This window comes from Miscanthus floridulus, chromosome 6, assembly GCF_019320115.1.
Source record: "Miscanthus floridulus cultivar M001 chromosome 6, ASM1932011v1, whole genome shotgun sequence".
NCBI lineage: Eukaryota > Viridiplantae > Streptophyta > Magnoliopsida > Poales > Poaceae > Miscanthus > Miscanthus floridulus.
Genome location: NC_089585.1, coordinates 117,470,110 through 117,485,622, shown reverse-complemented (window position 1 = coordinate 117,485,622; position 15,513 = coordinate 117,470,110). Strand labels below are relative to the sequence as shown.

General features: G+C 41.9%; 2 protein-coding genes across 2 annotated transcripts in view; one reads left to right on the top strand and one right to left on the bottom strand.

The window, feature by feature from the left end:
* Positions 1 to 15,513, top strand: part of LOC136456715 (cyclin-B1-1-like) — a 41,157-nt gene that overhangs the window by 3,562 nt on the left and 22,082 nt on the right. The window lies entirely within an intron of this gene.
* On the bottom strand, positions 109 to 2,764 carry LOC136459248 (UDP-glycosyltransferase 87A2-like). Its single transcript, XM_066459124.1, has 2 exons — positions 2,147 to 2,764; positions 109 to 1,309 (listed from the first exon to the last, which is right to left on the bottom strand). The coding sequence occupies exons 1-2, from the start codon at positions 2,667 to 2,669 to the stop codon at positions 408 to 410; spliced, it is 1,425 nt and encodes a 474-aa protein (XP_066315221.1). The 5' UTR covers positions 2,670 to 2,764; the 3' UTR covers positions 109 to 407.

Below are 15,513 nucleotides of genomic sequence, written 5' to 3'. Positions count from 1 at the left end.
GCGAGTGCAGACTACCCAGGCAAGTTTTCAGAATCAAAATCTTAAGCTGTAAATTTGAAACTCCAAGCTAATTCACAGCTTATCAGTTTAGCATAAGATCGTACAAAGTTTTAAGGCCATGAAAACTAGAAAACCTTCGATAAGGAGAATAAAACACTAGGCATTTTGCTACAACTACTGTCCAAACGCAACTCGGACAAAAGAACTACTAGCTGATGGATTGAACAAATCGTACATCAATTAAGTAAAGGCCTATGCATAATCAACCTTTGCGAAAGTTGCGCAAATTCTAAAGAGTAAACAAGGGTTGATTGTACAATTGATATTTGAAGCATTGATGGTTACAGGTTACAACACCACCACAGTGTGACAAGATTGGTTTCAGCACATACCAAATACGATTCCAATTACTTTGGAGTGCATACCGTCTCCATCAATGAACTCAGATTGCAGTATGAAGATCCACCCTTGTGGACTGCTCTGCGAGAAGCCTCCTTCAACTCGAGAGCATGTTTCCTCAGCGCCTTTGTCTCAGTTTCATCAGAAGACATCAGCTTCTTCACAGCCCGTGCAATATCCTCTCTCCCGATCAGACCATCCTTGCTAGCCCAATCCCTAAAGTTCAGGCCAACCTTCCAATCTTCCACAATTAATCGTCCATTAATCGGTTGATCAAAAAACAGTGGTAAGGCAAGCATAGGCACACCAGCAAAGACGCCTTCAAGTGTCGAGTTCATCCCGCAATGGGTCAAGAAGGCCCCAACTGAACGATGGCACAAAACCTTAAGCTGCTCACACCATGGCAGTATCATCCCATTATTGATGCCAGCGAAGAGTTCTTGCACCCGAGGGGATTGTTCACGAAGAATCCACAAGAACTTGACCTCACTGGCTACTAGGCCCAATGCGATCTCTTCAAGCTGAGAGGCTGAGACTGAGACAAAGCTGCCAAGGGAGACGTACAAAACTGAGTTCACAGGTTGAGAATCCAACCAGGTGAAATAGTCTCCTTGGCTGGCAACTTTGCCGTTGGACATGGTATGCTGGTCTTCAAGCGCCATGTAGGGAATGCAGGGGCCGATTGGGTACACTGGACAAGAGAGTCCTGACCTTAGCGAGTGGATGACACTGGCCTCAAGCTCATACATGGTGGTGAAAAGGAGACACTGAGCATTTCTAACGCTAGAGATGGTTGCTAGGATATGCTTCACTTTTCTCTTGTCGTGAATTAAGGGCTCAAGATCTGACAACCTTATTGAACTTGAAGCGTGTCCAGCGGTATAGTGCCCAAGTCTCTGATCAGAGTTACCTGCATATCATAAAATAGACAGCTGAGAAATGTTGATGTTGCAAGCCTTCTTATCGATGGTCCACATAAAAACCACCAGAAACGAAAAGTATGAGATACAAAAATGAAACATATATGTATTCAAAAAAGCTGTGGGGCAATCTGACAGAGGAATAAGAGAAGGATATGAATCAAAGATGAATCAGAAATAGAGTAGGCTATTTCTGCCAAGCCAAATAGAGTGGAGACAGTTTTTCAGGTCTGATTCGTGCTCATTTGTTGTACTCTTTTCTGAAATAGGGGGCTCACTCGTGCCACACACCACAGCAGTGCATTGAAAATGGTTGTGCACACCCAACCCAAACCTTCCACCTAAGAACACATCTAAGTGGTTAGCTGTTCTCTATAATAATTCTTATATTTGGATACTAAACTGAATGTGCATCATTTGTACAACCAATCAAGCTAGATTTGGAGGACTAGAATAGCAATTGTCAGCTATGTTGACTGCTGAATATTGTGTTAATCGTGTGAGCATTGCTTAAGAAAGAAATCACGTGAGATTAAAACTAAAATACAAGTTCGTGCAGAGTGACATGCGATCCTAGCAAACAGTCTTCATATTAATTGTTGTCTCACTGCCACCAGGAAAATTGGTAGCTTTGGAATATGCGCAGGCATGGCGGCACATCCTTATCTTGTAGCAGCAGTATTAAGTATGCTCGATGCACTGTAATCAGAAAACAGATCCTAGAATCTCCAAGTTCAACGATTCATTTTCCTAGGAACACAAATTCAGGGTGCAAATGCAGACCCTGGCAAGCTAAAACCCTGGCGGCAAGGCCTTGAGTCCCTCACCTATAGTCTCACCGGAGTCCAGCGCGTGCTCATAGTCAGTAAACCAGGCCGGGAGGCGGTCGAAGTGGTAGTAGGCATAGAAAAAGGCGGCGGACATGGGGAAGAGCGACCAGACGGGGACGCCCCTCCGGTTGCCGACGCCGACGACCCAGGGAACGTAGGCGTCCGCCACGAGCGCCGCGGGCGGCGGGCCCTCGAGCCCGTCGAGAAGGCGCTCGAAGGGCGCCTCCATCTCTGTGGCGACGGCGTCGAGGAAGCCCGAGTGGTTGGCGGCGCGGCCGTGCTCGGAAGGGATGACGTTGGGGATGGTGCGGATGCGGATGCCGGCCGGTTCGGCGGCGGCGGTGGAGGAGGAGCGGATAAGGTCGAGCCACTCCTCGGTGACGACGAAGGTGACCGCCGCGCCCCGGGCGGCGAGGAAGCGACTCAGGTTCATCATGGCGTTGACGTGGCCGCGGCCCGGGAACGGCACCGCCACAATGTGGCAGCCGCAGCCGCGGGTCTCGCCCGCGGCGGCGGCCATCCGCGCGTGACGTCTGACGTCTCGGTGTGTGGCTCTCAACTCAAGCGTGCCTCCCGGCCTGGGCTTTTTGGTTGGGTGAAGGAAGCGTGCGATGCGACGGCTCCACTCGGGTCTCCTTGCTACCCCAGTTGCTACTAGTAGGTCACTACGGACGACAGTTCCTTGTCATCACTGACCGACTGACCGACGAGAATGAGAACGATCGGTTCTAAAATTCGGTTAGGGTTGCTATAAAACATGTTGCGAGCGATTCGGATATTTTCCTCTTTTTCTCTTATGATTAACATAGTGGATGAAATAAAGTAGGATACACAGCAAGAGATACATAGACTATTCTTTGTTGCTCTAAACATTGGTAATTACAATATAAAGCTATCACTTATATATAGTCCTGCCAAGAGATTGATAATAGCCCACGTACAAACAGATTAGGATTAGGATTCATCCTTCTTCTTTTCTTCTAGGACAGAGTATGTATGTTTTACAACACTCCCCTTTGGGCATTACCATAATATGCATATGTCTCGTTAAAAAACTCCATCTAAAAATCCAGTAGGGAAAAACGGTTCTCGGATAAAAGAGTACATCGCATTCATTAATTGCATTACACATGTTGTCTCATTAAAAACCTGTGTAAGAAACCTTCAACTAAAAACTCACATAGGGAAAAAGAGTACAACATTTAATCTTTTTGGTCAAGTATTCTTCAGGATATTCTATTCTTCATAAATAGATATTTATCTTCATGATAAATGCATAAACTTCAACGTTTTAGCAAATATGATCTACTTGATCTTTGTAATTCTAGTGGTTTTAATTACCTTCAAGGTAATTTCAATTAAATTGCTCCTCCTCATAAAGCCATCCTTTGAACATCATTGTTTAAATCACACTTTTCATAAACATCTGCTTAATAATGGTATACAGTCCCACAATACTATATCTTTCAAAAAATTGGCTCGCAATTCTTCTATGAATTATAATATGAGTAAACAAGAGCAATATGCTTCATGCATAAATGACCACTTATTAGTTGTGCAAAACAAATAAAATTTATTCTTCTGGATAATAAATCCTTTTAGAGGATTATGGGGGGTAAATAATTTATAATATTCAATATCTTCTAGATAGTGTATCAAACTTATACTAGAGTTTGAATACTTATAATTCTTTTTTAGTGGATTTTTAAATTATATGTTCTACAAATCTTCGAGATTTTGATTGTACCACTAAATAATAAATCTAGTCTTGCATTTGGCATTTAGATGATAACTCAATTGCCAAAGTCACCATTATTTTTATACCTTCTATGGTATTTAGAGAATATAAGCACTTCAATGCTAACTTTATAATATACATTTTCTGAGTGTTTCTATGACACCTTCATGGTGTTTATTATGATTCCTCATTGCTTTCTCTCGGGTGCATATTTACTTCAGAGATTAATGGTGTTTATTCAAGAATCGACTGGTAAATTCTTCATGGATTAATTCCTTCAAGGATGTTCTTATTCTTATTGAATAACAATTCTCTTCTATGAGATATATTATCTACTACATGAGAGATTATTATGTGATATACATAATAAGATAGTGCTATTCACTATAAAATCGTTTGATGACGCTTTTCCTTCTAGGACATGTTCTTCTTGAGACTTCAATATTCATACAGGAATATATTCTATCTTAGACTTCTTAATACTTAGTATGAGATTTAATTTTCATATGTTGTGATTTCTATTCTTCAGGAACTATATGGATCTTCATAATCCACTTACTAACTGCATATTCATTCATTTCATTTGCCAGAGATATAGCGGAACATTTATTTCTTCTTAGTAGGAGATTCAACCTCAATTGCTTTCTTCATTGACCTGATATAATCGCTACAAGCGACTTTGCCATGGACTTTATTTTTTGGATCCGGATTTTCATAAGAAAAACATTTGTAATTATAGAGGTAACGTTGTCTACAGTTATTATCTTCTCTCAATATTCTCACAATGTGAGATTATTTTGTCTCTTTGTCATTTCCTAAACAAGAGATAATTTATTGTTCTGCGTACCCAACACTATGATGCACACGCTTTGTGTGTTGGATTTCATCTTCATGATGATCCTTTTCATGAGGTGCTTAATCTTCTTTATGAGGTGTTCTCTTCATGAGAATGGAGGAGTTTGTTCTTTATTTCATTTAGCAAATATACACTAAACTAGAACCAACATGCATCACATAGATTTTAGCTTGATAGTATATAACATTTAGTTTACTACTAGCACTACTACACAAACTTTACTGGATGCGGGTGTTTTCGGTTTTCCGCGGCGGGCAAAGCCGTCCGCCGCGGCCTAGAGGCCACGGTAAATCGTGGCTTAACCGCGGCGGGTGGCCTTGCCCGCCGTGGTTAACCGATTTACCGTGGCGGACGGTGTAACGTACCCGCCGCGGTAAATATACTTTTACCACGGCGGACACGTTAGGATGCCCGTTGCGGTTAATCATTTAAAAAAACAAAAAAAACCAGGAGCCCACCGGCGAGCCCATTCTCGAGCCCACTAGCGAGCCCGTTTCCAACCCAATAGTCCGAAACCCTAGCGCCGCCAGGATCCGATGCGAGCTCGCCTTGAGCTCCACCTCGCCGGATCCGCCGTTGACAGGCCCACCAGCCGCCGGGAGAGGGGCGCCAGATGTGGATTCACGTCGTGGAGCCACCGGTGGTCGGATCAACGCCGTGGAGCCGCTGGTGGCCAGATCGATGTCGTGGAGCCGCCGAGTCTGGATCCACCCTCGCTGGGGCCGGATACGCCCTCGCCGGGGCAGATCCACCGTCGTGGCCGTCGCTGAAGGCGGATCGAGACGACGCCACGCCGCTGTAGCCCAGTGGAGGACGGGCCGCCGCGACAACCTCCGCCCACGTGAGCCGCCTCAACGCGCCGTCCTCCCTCCGCGCGAGCCACGCCACGGCGCCGCCCTCCACCCGCGCGAGCAGCGCCACCGCGCCGCCCTCCATCCGCGCGAGCCGCGCCACGGCACCGCCCTTTGCCCACGTGAGCAGCGCCACCGCACCACCCTCCGCCCGCGCGAGCTACGCCACCACGGCCGAGAAGAGTGCCGCTGCCGCCGGGAGAGATGGATGATGGGGAGTGTAAGGGTGGGGGTCGAGGGAGAGGGGCTCATCTGAGAAGAGTGAGAGGGAGGGCGAGGGGGTGAGAGGAGTGAAAGGGAACCCTAAGTGATGGCTTATATATGAAGACACCTATCGGGCCGGCGCTGGGCCATTTGGGCCTTGCCTTTTTTCCATGGCGGGCCTTTTAGTGTGCCCGCCACGATAAATCAATTTACCGTGGCGGACGCATTAAGATGTCCGCTGCGGTAAATGGGGATTTACCGCAGCGGGCAAATAAGGTTGCCCACTGCAGTTGATCGATTTACCGTGGCGGATGCGTTAAGATGTCCGCTGCGGTAAATGGGGATTTACCGCAGCGGGCAAATAAGGTTGCCCGCTGTAGTTAAACGATTTACCGTGGCGGACGTGTTAAGATGTCCGCTGCGGTAAATGGAGATTTACCGCAGCGGGCACTGCAGTAAATCATTTACCGCAGCGGGCGTCTCAGTGGCCGGTCGGCCACTGAATTACCGTGGCGGGCAAAAACAGTGCCCGCCACGGAGGCCAATTATGCAACACTGCGCAAGTTCATTTCTGTAGTAGTGTAGTAAACACAACTTCTGGTTTATAACTTTAAGTTACTCCTTTCATTTTCAAAAATATCTAGCATATGCTCCGCTTCATGCTTCACAAGAGCATTAGTCAAATTATTGTTTGATTTAGTGCATGATATTATTTCTGCTTCAAGCTTCAAGGAATATTTTACTCTTAAGGTCATTTTTCTTATGAGGAAATAATATTTTACATTCAAAATAGGCTTTCTTTTCCCCTAATACCAATATTAGATCTTTAATAGCATACTTCAAAAGATATCCCCTATTATGGGCTTAAAATAATTCAAATTCATGTATCTCCAACTACAAGTGGAGGCCCATTCATGTATGCTATGATGGAGTTTAATGAGAAATATTCACGCACATATTTAAACACGGGGGATTATTATTCATTAAATGCAGTGAGTTAGAATACATAAAGTGTACTTAAGAATGTTCAGCAATCCTATAAACTTAGGGATGTTCTCCCCCCTGATTTGCATATATCATAGTTTATAAAACTATTTCATTATCTAGTTTCTTTATTCTTTAGCCAAAAAATTGGTCCAAGTACTCATACATTAAAATAATAGACCATATACTTCAAAAGTATAGAATACACAACAATCAATGGGAACTAAAACTTAAAGCACCATCACCACTTACTACTAATACTTCAGGATAGTAAGTTTAAAGACATACAAGTCTATAAGCACATAGTTAAGCTCTTCTTCAAGAGAACTTTTAAATATTCTAATTCTCATCCATTCCTACATGCCTTAGCTTTTATGCTTGACATTTAGCTGCTTCAGGCATATTTTTTCATAGTGGTGATATCTAATCATGATCCTTCTAGGAGTGCAACATATGCAAGTCATATGTCCTGGTTCATAGAGTTGTCTAAACATTCTAACCCAACTTCTATTTGAGTAATTTCTGATGATAAATTTAAATACTTCATGTATTACATTGCTCTTTGATATTCTATATATAAGAGACATTTCTTCGATAATGATCGATAAAATCTTATTTGCCATCTTGTCTTCTATAACATTTAATACAAAGCTTCAGGCCATTGTATTTATTTTTAGAGCAGCGTATATATCTCGTATGGTCATGTAAACTTAAAAATCAATTTTTAATATTTCTGACATGATACAATCATAATATGGGATATCTTCTAAAATTTCTCATGCAGTGAGTCCCACAAGACCTTTGAGATTTATTTTGACCACATACTCACTCTTAGAGTAATAGCAGGAACTATAGTGCCTGAGTCTACTCCACTTCAATGGTAGTAGAATATCCTACTAGGATTTAACAATGACCATGCTATATAATTCTATAATTCAGGGCAAGTCCAGGATATTCTTTCTTCATGAAGGTATGTATATATATCATTATAACTGGAATCATCATGTGCGTATAGGTTTACTGCGTGTAAACAAGTAGCAAGGTGCAAAAGGATAGTGGATGGTTATACAAAATATTCTTAGAAACATCCTAGCATTTTTCAGGATTATGGTATATGTAAATTTTCAGAATTAATACTAATCATTCATTCATTCCAAAAATTCATTATGCTAGAAAAACTAAATATGAGCATCTCAAAGATGACAAGTCTAAGGTCTGCTGGATTTAGAGTGCTGATAAACCTTATACCATGTTTTTAGTGTAATCATTCAAGATATTATTTATAATTCATAACATGGCTGCACTAGCATTTTTCAGAATTAGGAATAGGCAAAACAACAATTAAACTACAAATTTAATGTTGTATACAAACTCTTATATATTTAATTCAAAATAAAGATGATACAGTAAATATGCATAAACAGAGAGTCTAGGGTTGATTATCCAGAAAACTGCTGTAAAAACTGAAATTTCGTGAAGCTACACCGTTGTTCCATAATTTCCAGAAAGCACGGGACATGTTCTACAAGTTCAAAAGACCTATACAAAGAATCTGCAGGATTCATGGATGTAATGTAAAAATTTTAGATTAATACGCCCTTTTTTATTTTCTGGATTTCTCAATTTTCTCCCATAGCCCAATTTGACAATTCATTACTAGCCTGCTTTTGCATGAAGCACCAAGCGTCGGTGGCGTGCTAGCGACAGCTATATACATACTGTGCATCAGCAGTGTGCGTAGCTTCGGGCGAGACACGAGCGGTATTCAATACGTGTGCTCATACGGATGACGCGATAGGCCTATATTGGCATTAAGGCCTCGGGTGACGGCGTGGCAACCGGACAGTGCAGCTGCAGGCTGTGATGCTCGAGAGGATTGCAACGATCTGCGTGACACCGTGAATCTCGATCAGCCACGACATGTTAGGTGTAGGACATGCGGCGAGCCAGCGATCGTGCAGCGAGCAGGCGATTTGGCTAGCGGGACATGGCTTCATGCCAATGCCGTCTGCCAGCACTCCTTCATAGAGCACTTGATACTTTACTGGTGTGCAGGCCATCAACGTTGCCGATGTAGACTCTGTTCGGCTGTCATTATAAACCAGCATATTAGTTAGGGTTAAGTCCAATTTACATCCTCCAACTTGCAGCAAAGTTCGGATTTCAACCTCGAACTTCAAAACCGGACAACTTTAGTCCTCCAACTCTCAAAAAAGTTCTGGTCGGTTTCGTGGATGAACAGTAACTTTTGATATTTTCGGGAGCGCCGAAATTTTATATTATTTTTTTGAGCATCTTAACGTCCTCAAATGAAAAAACTCAAAACTACAAAGTTGTAGATCTCATCGAGGTCTACAATTTACATATAAAAATTATCTTCATCCGACATCGTATTGAAGGGTTTTCTATTTTTTGAAATTTGAGTCTCATCACGCGATAAAATATGGTGCTGAAATATTATATTATTTTTTCGAGCATCTTACTGTCATCAAATGAAAAAACTCAAAACTACAAAGTTGTAGATCTCATCGAGGTCTACAATTTACATATAAAAATTATCTTCATCCGACATCGTATTGAAGGGTTTTTTATTTTTTGAAATTTGAGTCTCATCACGCGTGAAACAATTTTGTCGCGTGATGAGACTCAAATTTCAAAAAATAGAAAACCCTTCAATACGATGTCGGATGAAGATAATTTTTATATGTAAATTGTAGACCTCGATAAGATCTACAACTTTGTAGTTTTGAGTTTTTTCATTTGAGGATAGTAAGATGCTCGAAAAAATAATATAAATTTCAGCACCATATTTTATCGCGTGATGAGACTCAAATTTCAAAAAATAGAAAACCCTTCAATACGATGTCGGATGAAGATAATTTTTATATGTAAATTGTAGACCTCGATGAGATCTACAACTTTATAGTTTTGAGTTTTTTCATTTGAGGACGTTAGATGCTCGAAAAAATAATATAAAATTTCGACGCTCCCGAAAATATCAAAAGTTACTGTTCACTCGCAAAACCGCCAGAAGGCTGAAAGTTGAACTTTTTTTAGAGTTGGAGGGCCAAAGTTGTCCGGTTTTAAAGTTCGAGGTTGAAATTCGAACTTTGCTGCAAGTTGGAGGGTATAAATTAGACTTAACTCTATTAGTTATGATATAGTATTTTTCTCTTCCAACAAATCAACTGTACAGATCAGCATAAGCGCCTTATACCAGCCAAACTGAGCCATGACTTCTCTTCTTCTTTTTCACACCATTGACCGATGAGCGGTGGTTGAGCACTAACATGTGCATGGCCTGCACGGCTGTAAGAGTAAGGCCTGCACTGCTTCTTATCGTGACACGCCGGTGCAGGAGCGTGTTGCTTTGATGGCATGCAAGCCAAGAATAATCCAGATGCTTTTCCTTTTTTTATTATTATTAACACTAACATAACTCATGTAGATGTAAAATTACATGCACGTACTTACTGCATGTGTGTCTGTACTTCGTGTACAAATCTATACGTACTGCATATGTACGACGGTAAAACGATTGTCCAACTCGATAACAGGGATAAATGAATCTGCTAGATATAATTCTTTTATACCGGGTAAAGACCAGGATGTCAATTTGATCTACGTCACTTACCGCGTAGGGTAGTGATTAGTAGATACATACCACGTAGGGCGTTTAGCATTGTCGTAGAACTGTCTGCTTGACAGCCACGATGCATGTCGATGTAGTGCAGATCAGTTGCAGGTAAAGGTAGTAGATCCATTCCGCTAACGCCAGGATGTCGACGTCATCGAGGTAGTCGCGGCAGGAACATTGGTGTCGATGATCAGCGGTGGCTTCAATGGCGATGTCGACGTGGAGTTTGTCATGCTGATAACGTGTTATAAAATATGTTGCCAGCGATTTAGACATTTTCCCTCTCCGTCTCTTATGATTAACATAGTGGATGAAATAAAGTAGAACACATAGACACAAGAGATAGAGAGACTATTCTTTGTTCCTCTGAATATTGATAATTATAACATAGAGCTCTCACGTATATATAGTCCTGTCAAGGTCTAAGAGTTTAGTAAAAACCCACATACAAACAGACTAGGATTAAGATTGCTCCTTCTCCTTTCCTTCTAGAATAGAGTCCATATGTTTTACAACACAGGTTTCTATTTAGTTTTATCGGTTCTAATATATTTGTAAGGGACTGAGCATTTCTGTTTTCAGTTATTTTGGTTGGTTCATGTTCTAACCAAATTAACCGATTTTTTAGAAGAAATTAATGCAACAAAAAATATATATTACCTCTATTTTAGACAATAATAACAGATAAGGAAACAATAGCAATTTAGTAAAATAAATACATAGCAATTTAATATGAGACATCATGCATAAATCAAACATAGTCTTACATAATACAAGTAAGTGAAATACAATTCATATATTTCGGTTCTTTCGGTTATCTGAGAGTGGAAACCGAAATTTTCTCAGTTATTTTAGTTCCTCACAATTGGAACCGATTTTTCTGTTCCGATTCTTTCGGTTCGGTTTCTCGGTTTCGATTAACTATTTCCAGACCTAGGCACACATGCGTTTGCCTCGGAGGCTATCTTTCTTTCAAAAGATAATGCAATTTTACGTGAACTACTTCAGCAGTACTTTTCAACAAACGAACTGTGTTTTTCTCTCACAATAAATCAATATAAGCATTAGCATAAGTCAAATTTCAGCGAAACGAACAGGACCATTAAAATATCTCATGACAAATGATATTAGTGTAGTTATTATAACATCAAATAGCTATATTATGAAAAATATCTCATGACAATAATGTTTTTTAGCATATATAAAATAAAATATCCCATAATAAATATTATTTATTTAATATCATAAATATTAATACTATATGTATATGCATAATTAGTCAACCTCAATATGCTTTAACTTGATACTACGCTGTGCTAGATGGAGGGACTTGTCAGCGATTCAGCGGTGGGTTCATGAAATATTTACTTTCCGGTCGTCGTCTGGATAGATGGACAATCATTTTTTTAAGCTTCTCCTAAGCGTCATGTCTGGTTTTTTATTGTTTAATCATTGTTTAGTTACAATAAAAGCGATGAATTATAATCTTATGAGTTGTCCTTTTAGTTTAGGGGTTCTCGTGTTCTTATCTCAAATTTAAAGTCTAGTTGTCCTCTTATCTTTATTTATTTAGTTTTGTGATGTTGCCCTGCTTTTTCAAAGCGGAGGCAAAGTTTGCTCTTGTTCCATTTAGAGAACTTAACATGTTCAACTCAGCTAAAAAAAAACTAGTTTTCTCATATAAAATTTATCCCTAGTTTTTTTGATACCATGTGATTTTAACCTATATCTTGACACCAAATATTTGGACAGCATTTTAAAAACTTTTATAAAGAAATTTGTAAATATTTCAAATTCAAGTAAAGTTTAACAAAACTGTGCATGCTTAATCTACCATGGACGAAAACCAGGAGGGTTAGAATAAGTTAATTATGCATGTTTAACAAGTTATTATGCATGCCTAATCTACCATGCTTAGTCCAAGCAAAATTACAGGCCCCGTGCAGTCGCACCGGCCACACGGCCCTCTGGATAGGTCTAGAGAGCATTGATCAACAGTCCCTATTTTTCTTAAAAAAGAGAGCATCATTCACATGTGTCCAGCCTTTCAAAATCCTTCTATTAAAGCATCCACAAGAGACATGTTGAGAAATGTTTTGATCTTGTTAGAAAATAGAGAATGAGAGAGATCGAGTGATGCAAATGATTCTCCGTTGTATTCCAATGAACAATGTGTACATATATATACAGAGTCCATATGGGCGGTGTGGGGGATATACCCCCAGGTACCACAAGATGGTACATGGGCCGCACCATCCGAGGTGGCCTGGCCCGTAAGATCAAGGCATACACATCAAGATTACAAGTTGTACTAGATATTGTAATAGTATCAAATTGGATACTTTACTTGTAACCTTGTCTCTTCGGAGTATATAAGGAGAGACAAGGGTCCCCTAGATAAAAGGAGGTCAATCGATCTACATCTCAATACAATACACCAAAGACACAGGACGTAGGGTATTACGTCGATCAGACGGCCCGAACCTATCTAAATCGCTGTCTCTGTGCCTTGTGTCACCATCTGGTTCCAGATCACACGCATCCTACCGATAATCTACCACCACGGGCACCCCCCTCGGTGGACTGCCGACCATATTTCGTCGACAGTGGCGCGCCAGGTAGGGGCCCCCTTTAGGGGTGTGCGCGCTGATCCATGGTGAACCAGATGGGATCTCAAGACTTACGTCCTGGCGAGATCGACTTTCATCTTGCCTGCGACGTCAACACGGAGATTTGCTGCCGAACTCAAGTAGCCGTGCCAAGACCAGCAACCCAGATCAAAGATTCGCGTGGTCGTGCAACAATCGAACTCGACATCTACTCCAGTTAAGGTGGGGCCAGCAGGTTCCCATCAACTTGGTGAAGGCATCGGACGAGTACGAGGCGCCAGATCCAGGCGAGTCCGTGCACCGCATCTGCTACATCTCGTACTGCCTAGAGTCTCTTTTTTGGTCGTTGCTGTTCTGTTTTCCGTGGAGCCCGTTGATTTCGCGTCGCCGAGGAGCCTATCGCCGAGTCCGTGAGGCCTGATAGATTTGGTATGGACAAGTACGTACATGGTTACGTGCCTTTGCGTCAGCCGAACGACAACAAGCCAGCAAGCTAGATCGTCATGCAAGCCAAGCCAATTAATCTGTACATGCTCACGTACATATGAAAAGACATGCAAGCCAATCAAGTTGCTTTGCGTACTTGCATCTACACCGCCATGCAAGCTACCGAGACTTGCCTGTACACATGCATCGGGAAGGAAGGTACATCTACGTATGAAGCAGATCGACTGCACGTACGTGGACCGGCATCGCCGAGCTCCGACCACGTCAACCACGGACCACGTCGACCACCAGACCACGTCGCAATAATGATCGCCGCGAAGAATGGCGCTACGACAATCGCGACCACAGTCATGGCGACAGGCCGAAAAGCTCGAGGACTGCCTCGACCACCCTCCGACCATGGCTCGGGGACTTTGCGTCTCGGCTACATGCGACTAGCAACTCGCATACAGTTGGGATATTTTTTCGCACTTAGACCTTGCTACAAGGCTCATACCTCGCCTTCCAGCAAGCTCGGGGACTACATCGGTACGATGCACCTGTCGGTGCATCTCGTATCGCCTGTACGACGATTGGGTTCTCAATTTAATTGGGAATTCTTTTTAGACCCTGGCACCACGTGCCTAAGTCACCTACTACCAGGCTCGGGGACTAAGTGGGCACACTTCACCTTGCGGTGAATGTGCTTGTTTTTCGACCACTACGCCTCTGATGATCAAAGATGCTACGCTTCAAGACGCACTTACATTTCTTTTCAGAAATACAAGTGGGCACACTTCCTGGGACGGAAATCTTTTTCTTTCTTCTTAAGAGCACCATACATTCTTCGGACAACCTACTTCTCCGGCGACAGCGGTGGTCGGAGATGTCAAGAACTCAAGCCTCACTGTTCGGAGAAGGTTGAAACGGCGTGTCGCATCAGAATACATGGCGCTCGGGGACTAGCTGTGGGGGATATACCCCCAGGTACCACAAGATGGTACATGGGCCGCACCATCCGAGGTGGCCTGGCCCGTAAGATCAAGGCATACACATCAAGATTACAAGTTGTACTAGATATTGTAATAGTATCAAATTGGATACTTTACTTGTAACCTTGTCTCTTCGGAGTATATAAGGAGAGACAAGGGTCCCCTAGATAAAAGGAGGTCAATCGATCTACATCTCAATACAATACACCAAAGACACAGGACGTAGGGTATTACGTCGATCAGACGGCCCGAACCTGTCTAAATCGCTGTCTCTGCGCCTTGTGTCACCATCTGGTTCCAGATCACACGCATCCTACCGATAATCTACCACCACGAGCACCCCCCTCGGTGGACTGCCGACCATATTTCGTCGACAGGCGGTTACAAGTGTGAAAGAGAGAGAGGGGTGAAAAGACACCCCTTGGATTAATCCCTAATTGAGCACTAAATAATAATTCTCAACACTCTCCCTTGGCCAATTAGCTCCTTATAGTCTTTACTATCCATCTATTATGCATCTTTATGAATCTTTAGAAAACTCTGTGAGAATAACCAAAGTAATACCGGTATACCAGGCAAAACTCCTTAAAACCCGATGGAAAAAATAAGGAGAAACACCATGATATACAATCACCAGTGTTATTAGACCCTTTGAGATAAACTCAAAGCTTTAGTTTAGAAACATTTTGACCATATGGTCAATATGCGTCAAATATGATCTTCCAAAAACCCCGGTGAGGAAAACTAGATGATAAGCATATAACTTTATGTTGACATTGCCTCATCAAAAACTTTATATGAGAAACCTCAAAGGAAAACTCACATAAAGAAAAGAGTACAATATATCTTATGTCCCAATATCGTCCACCAAAAAACCTGTGGGGAAAATAGATGATATGACATAATCTTGTGCTGATATTGCTTCATTAAAAACTTTATATGAGAAACCCAAAGGAAAAAACTCATACAAAGAAAAGAGTGCAATATGATGTTTACAACAAGTTATGAACCAGAGAGACTCTTCCCCTGATACTTGCAAATCTCAAAGTAAATTCTTACCAATGCAC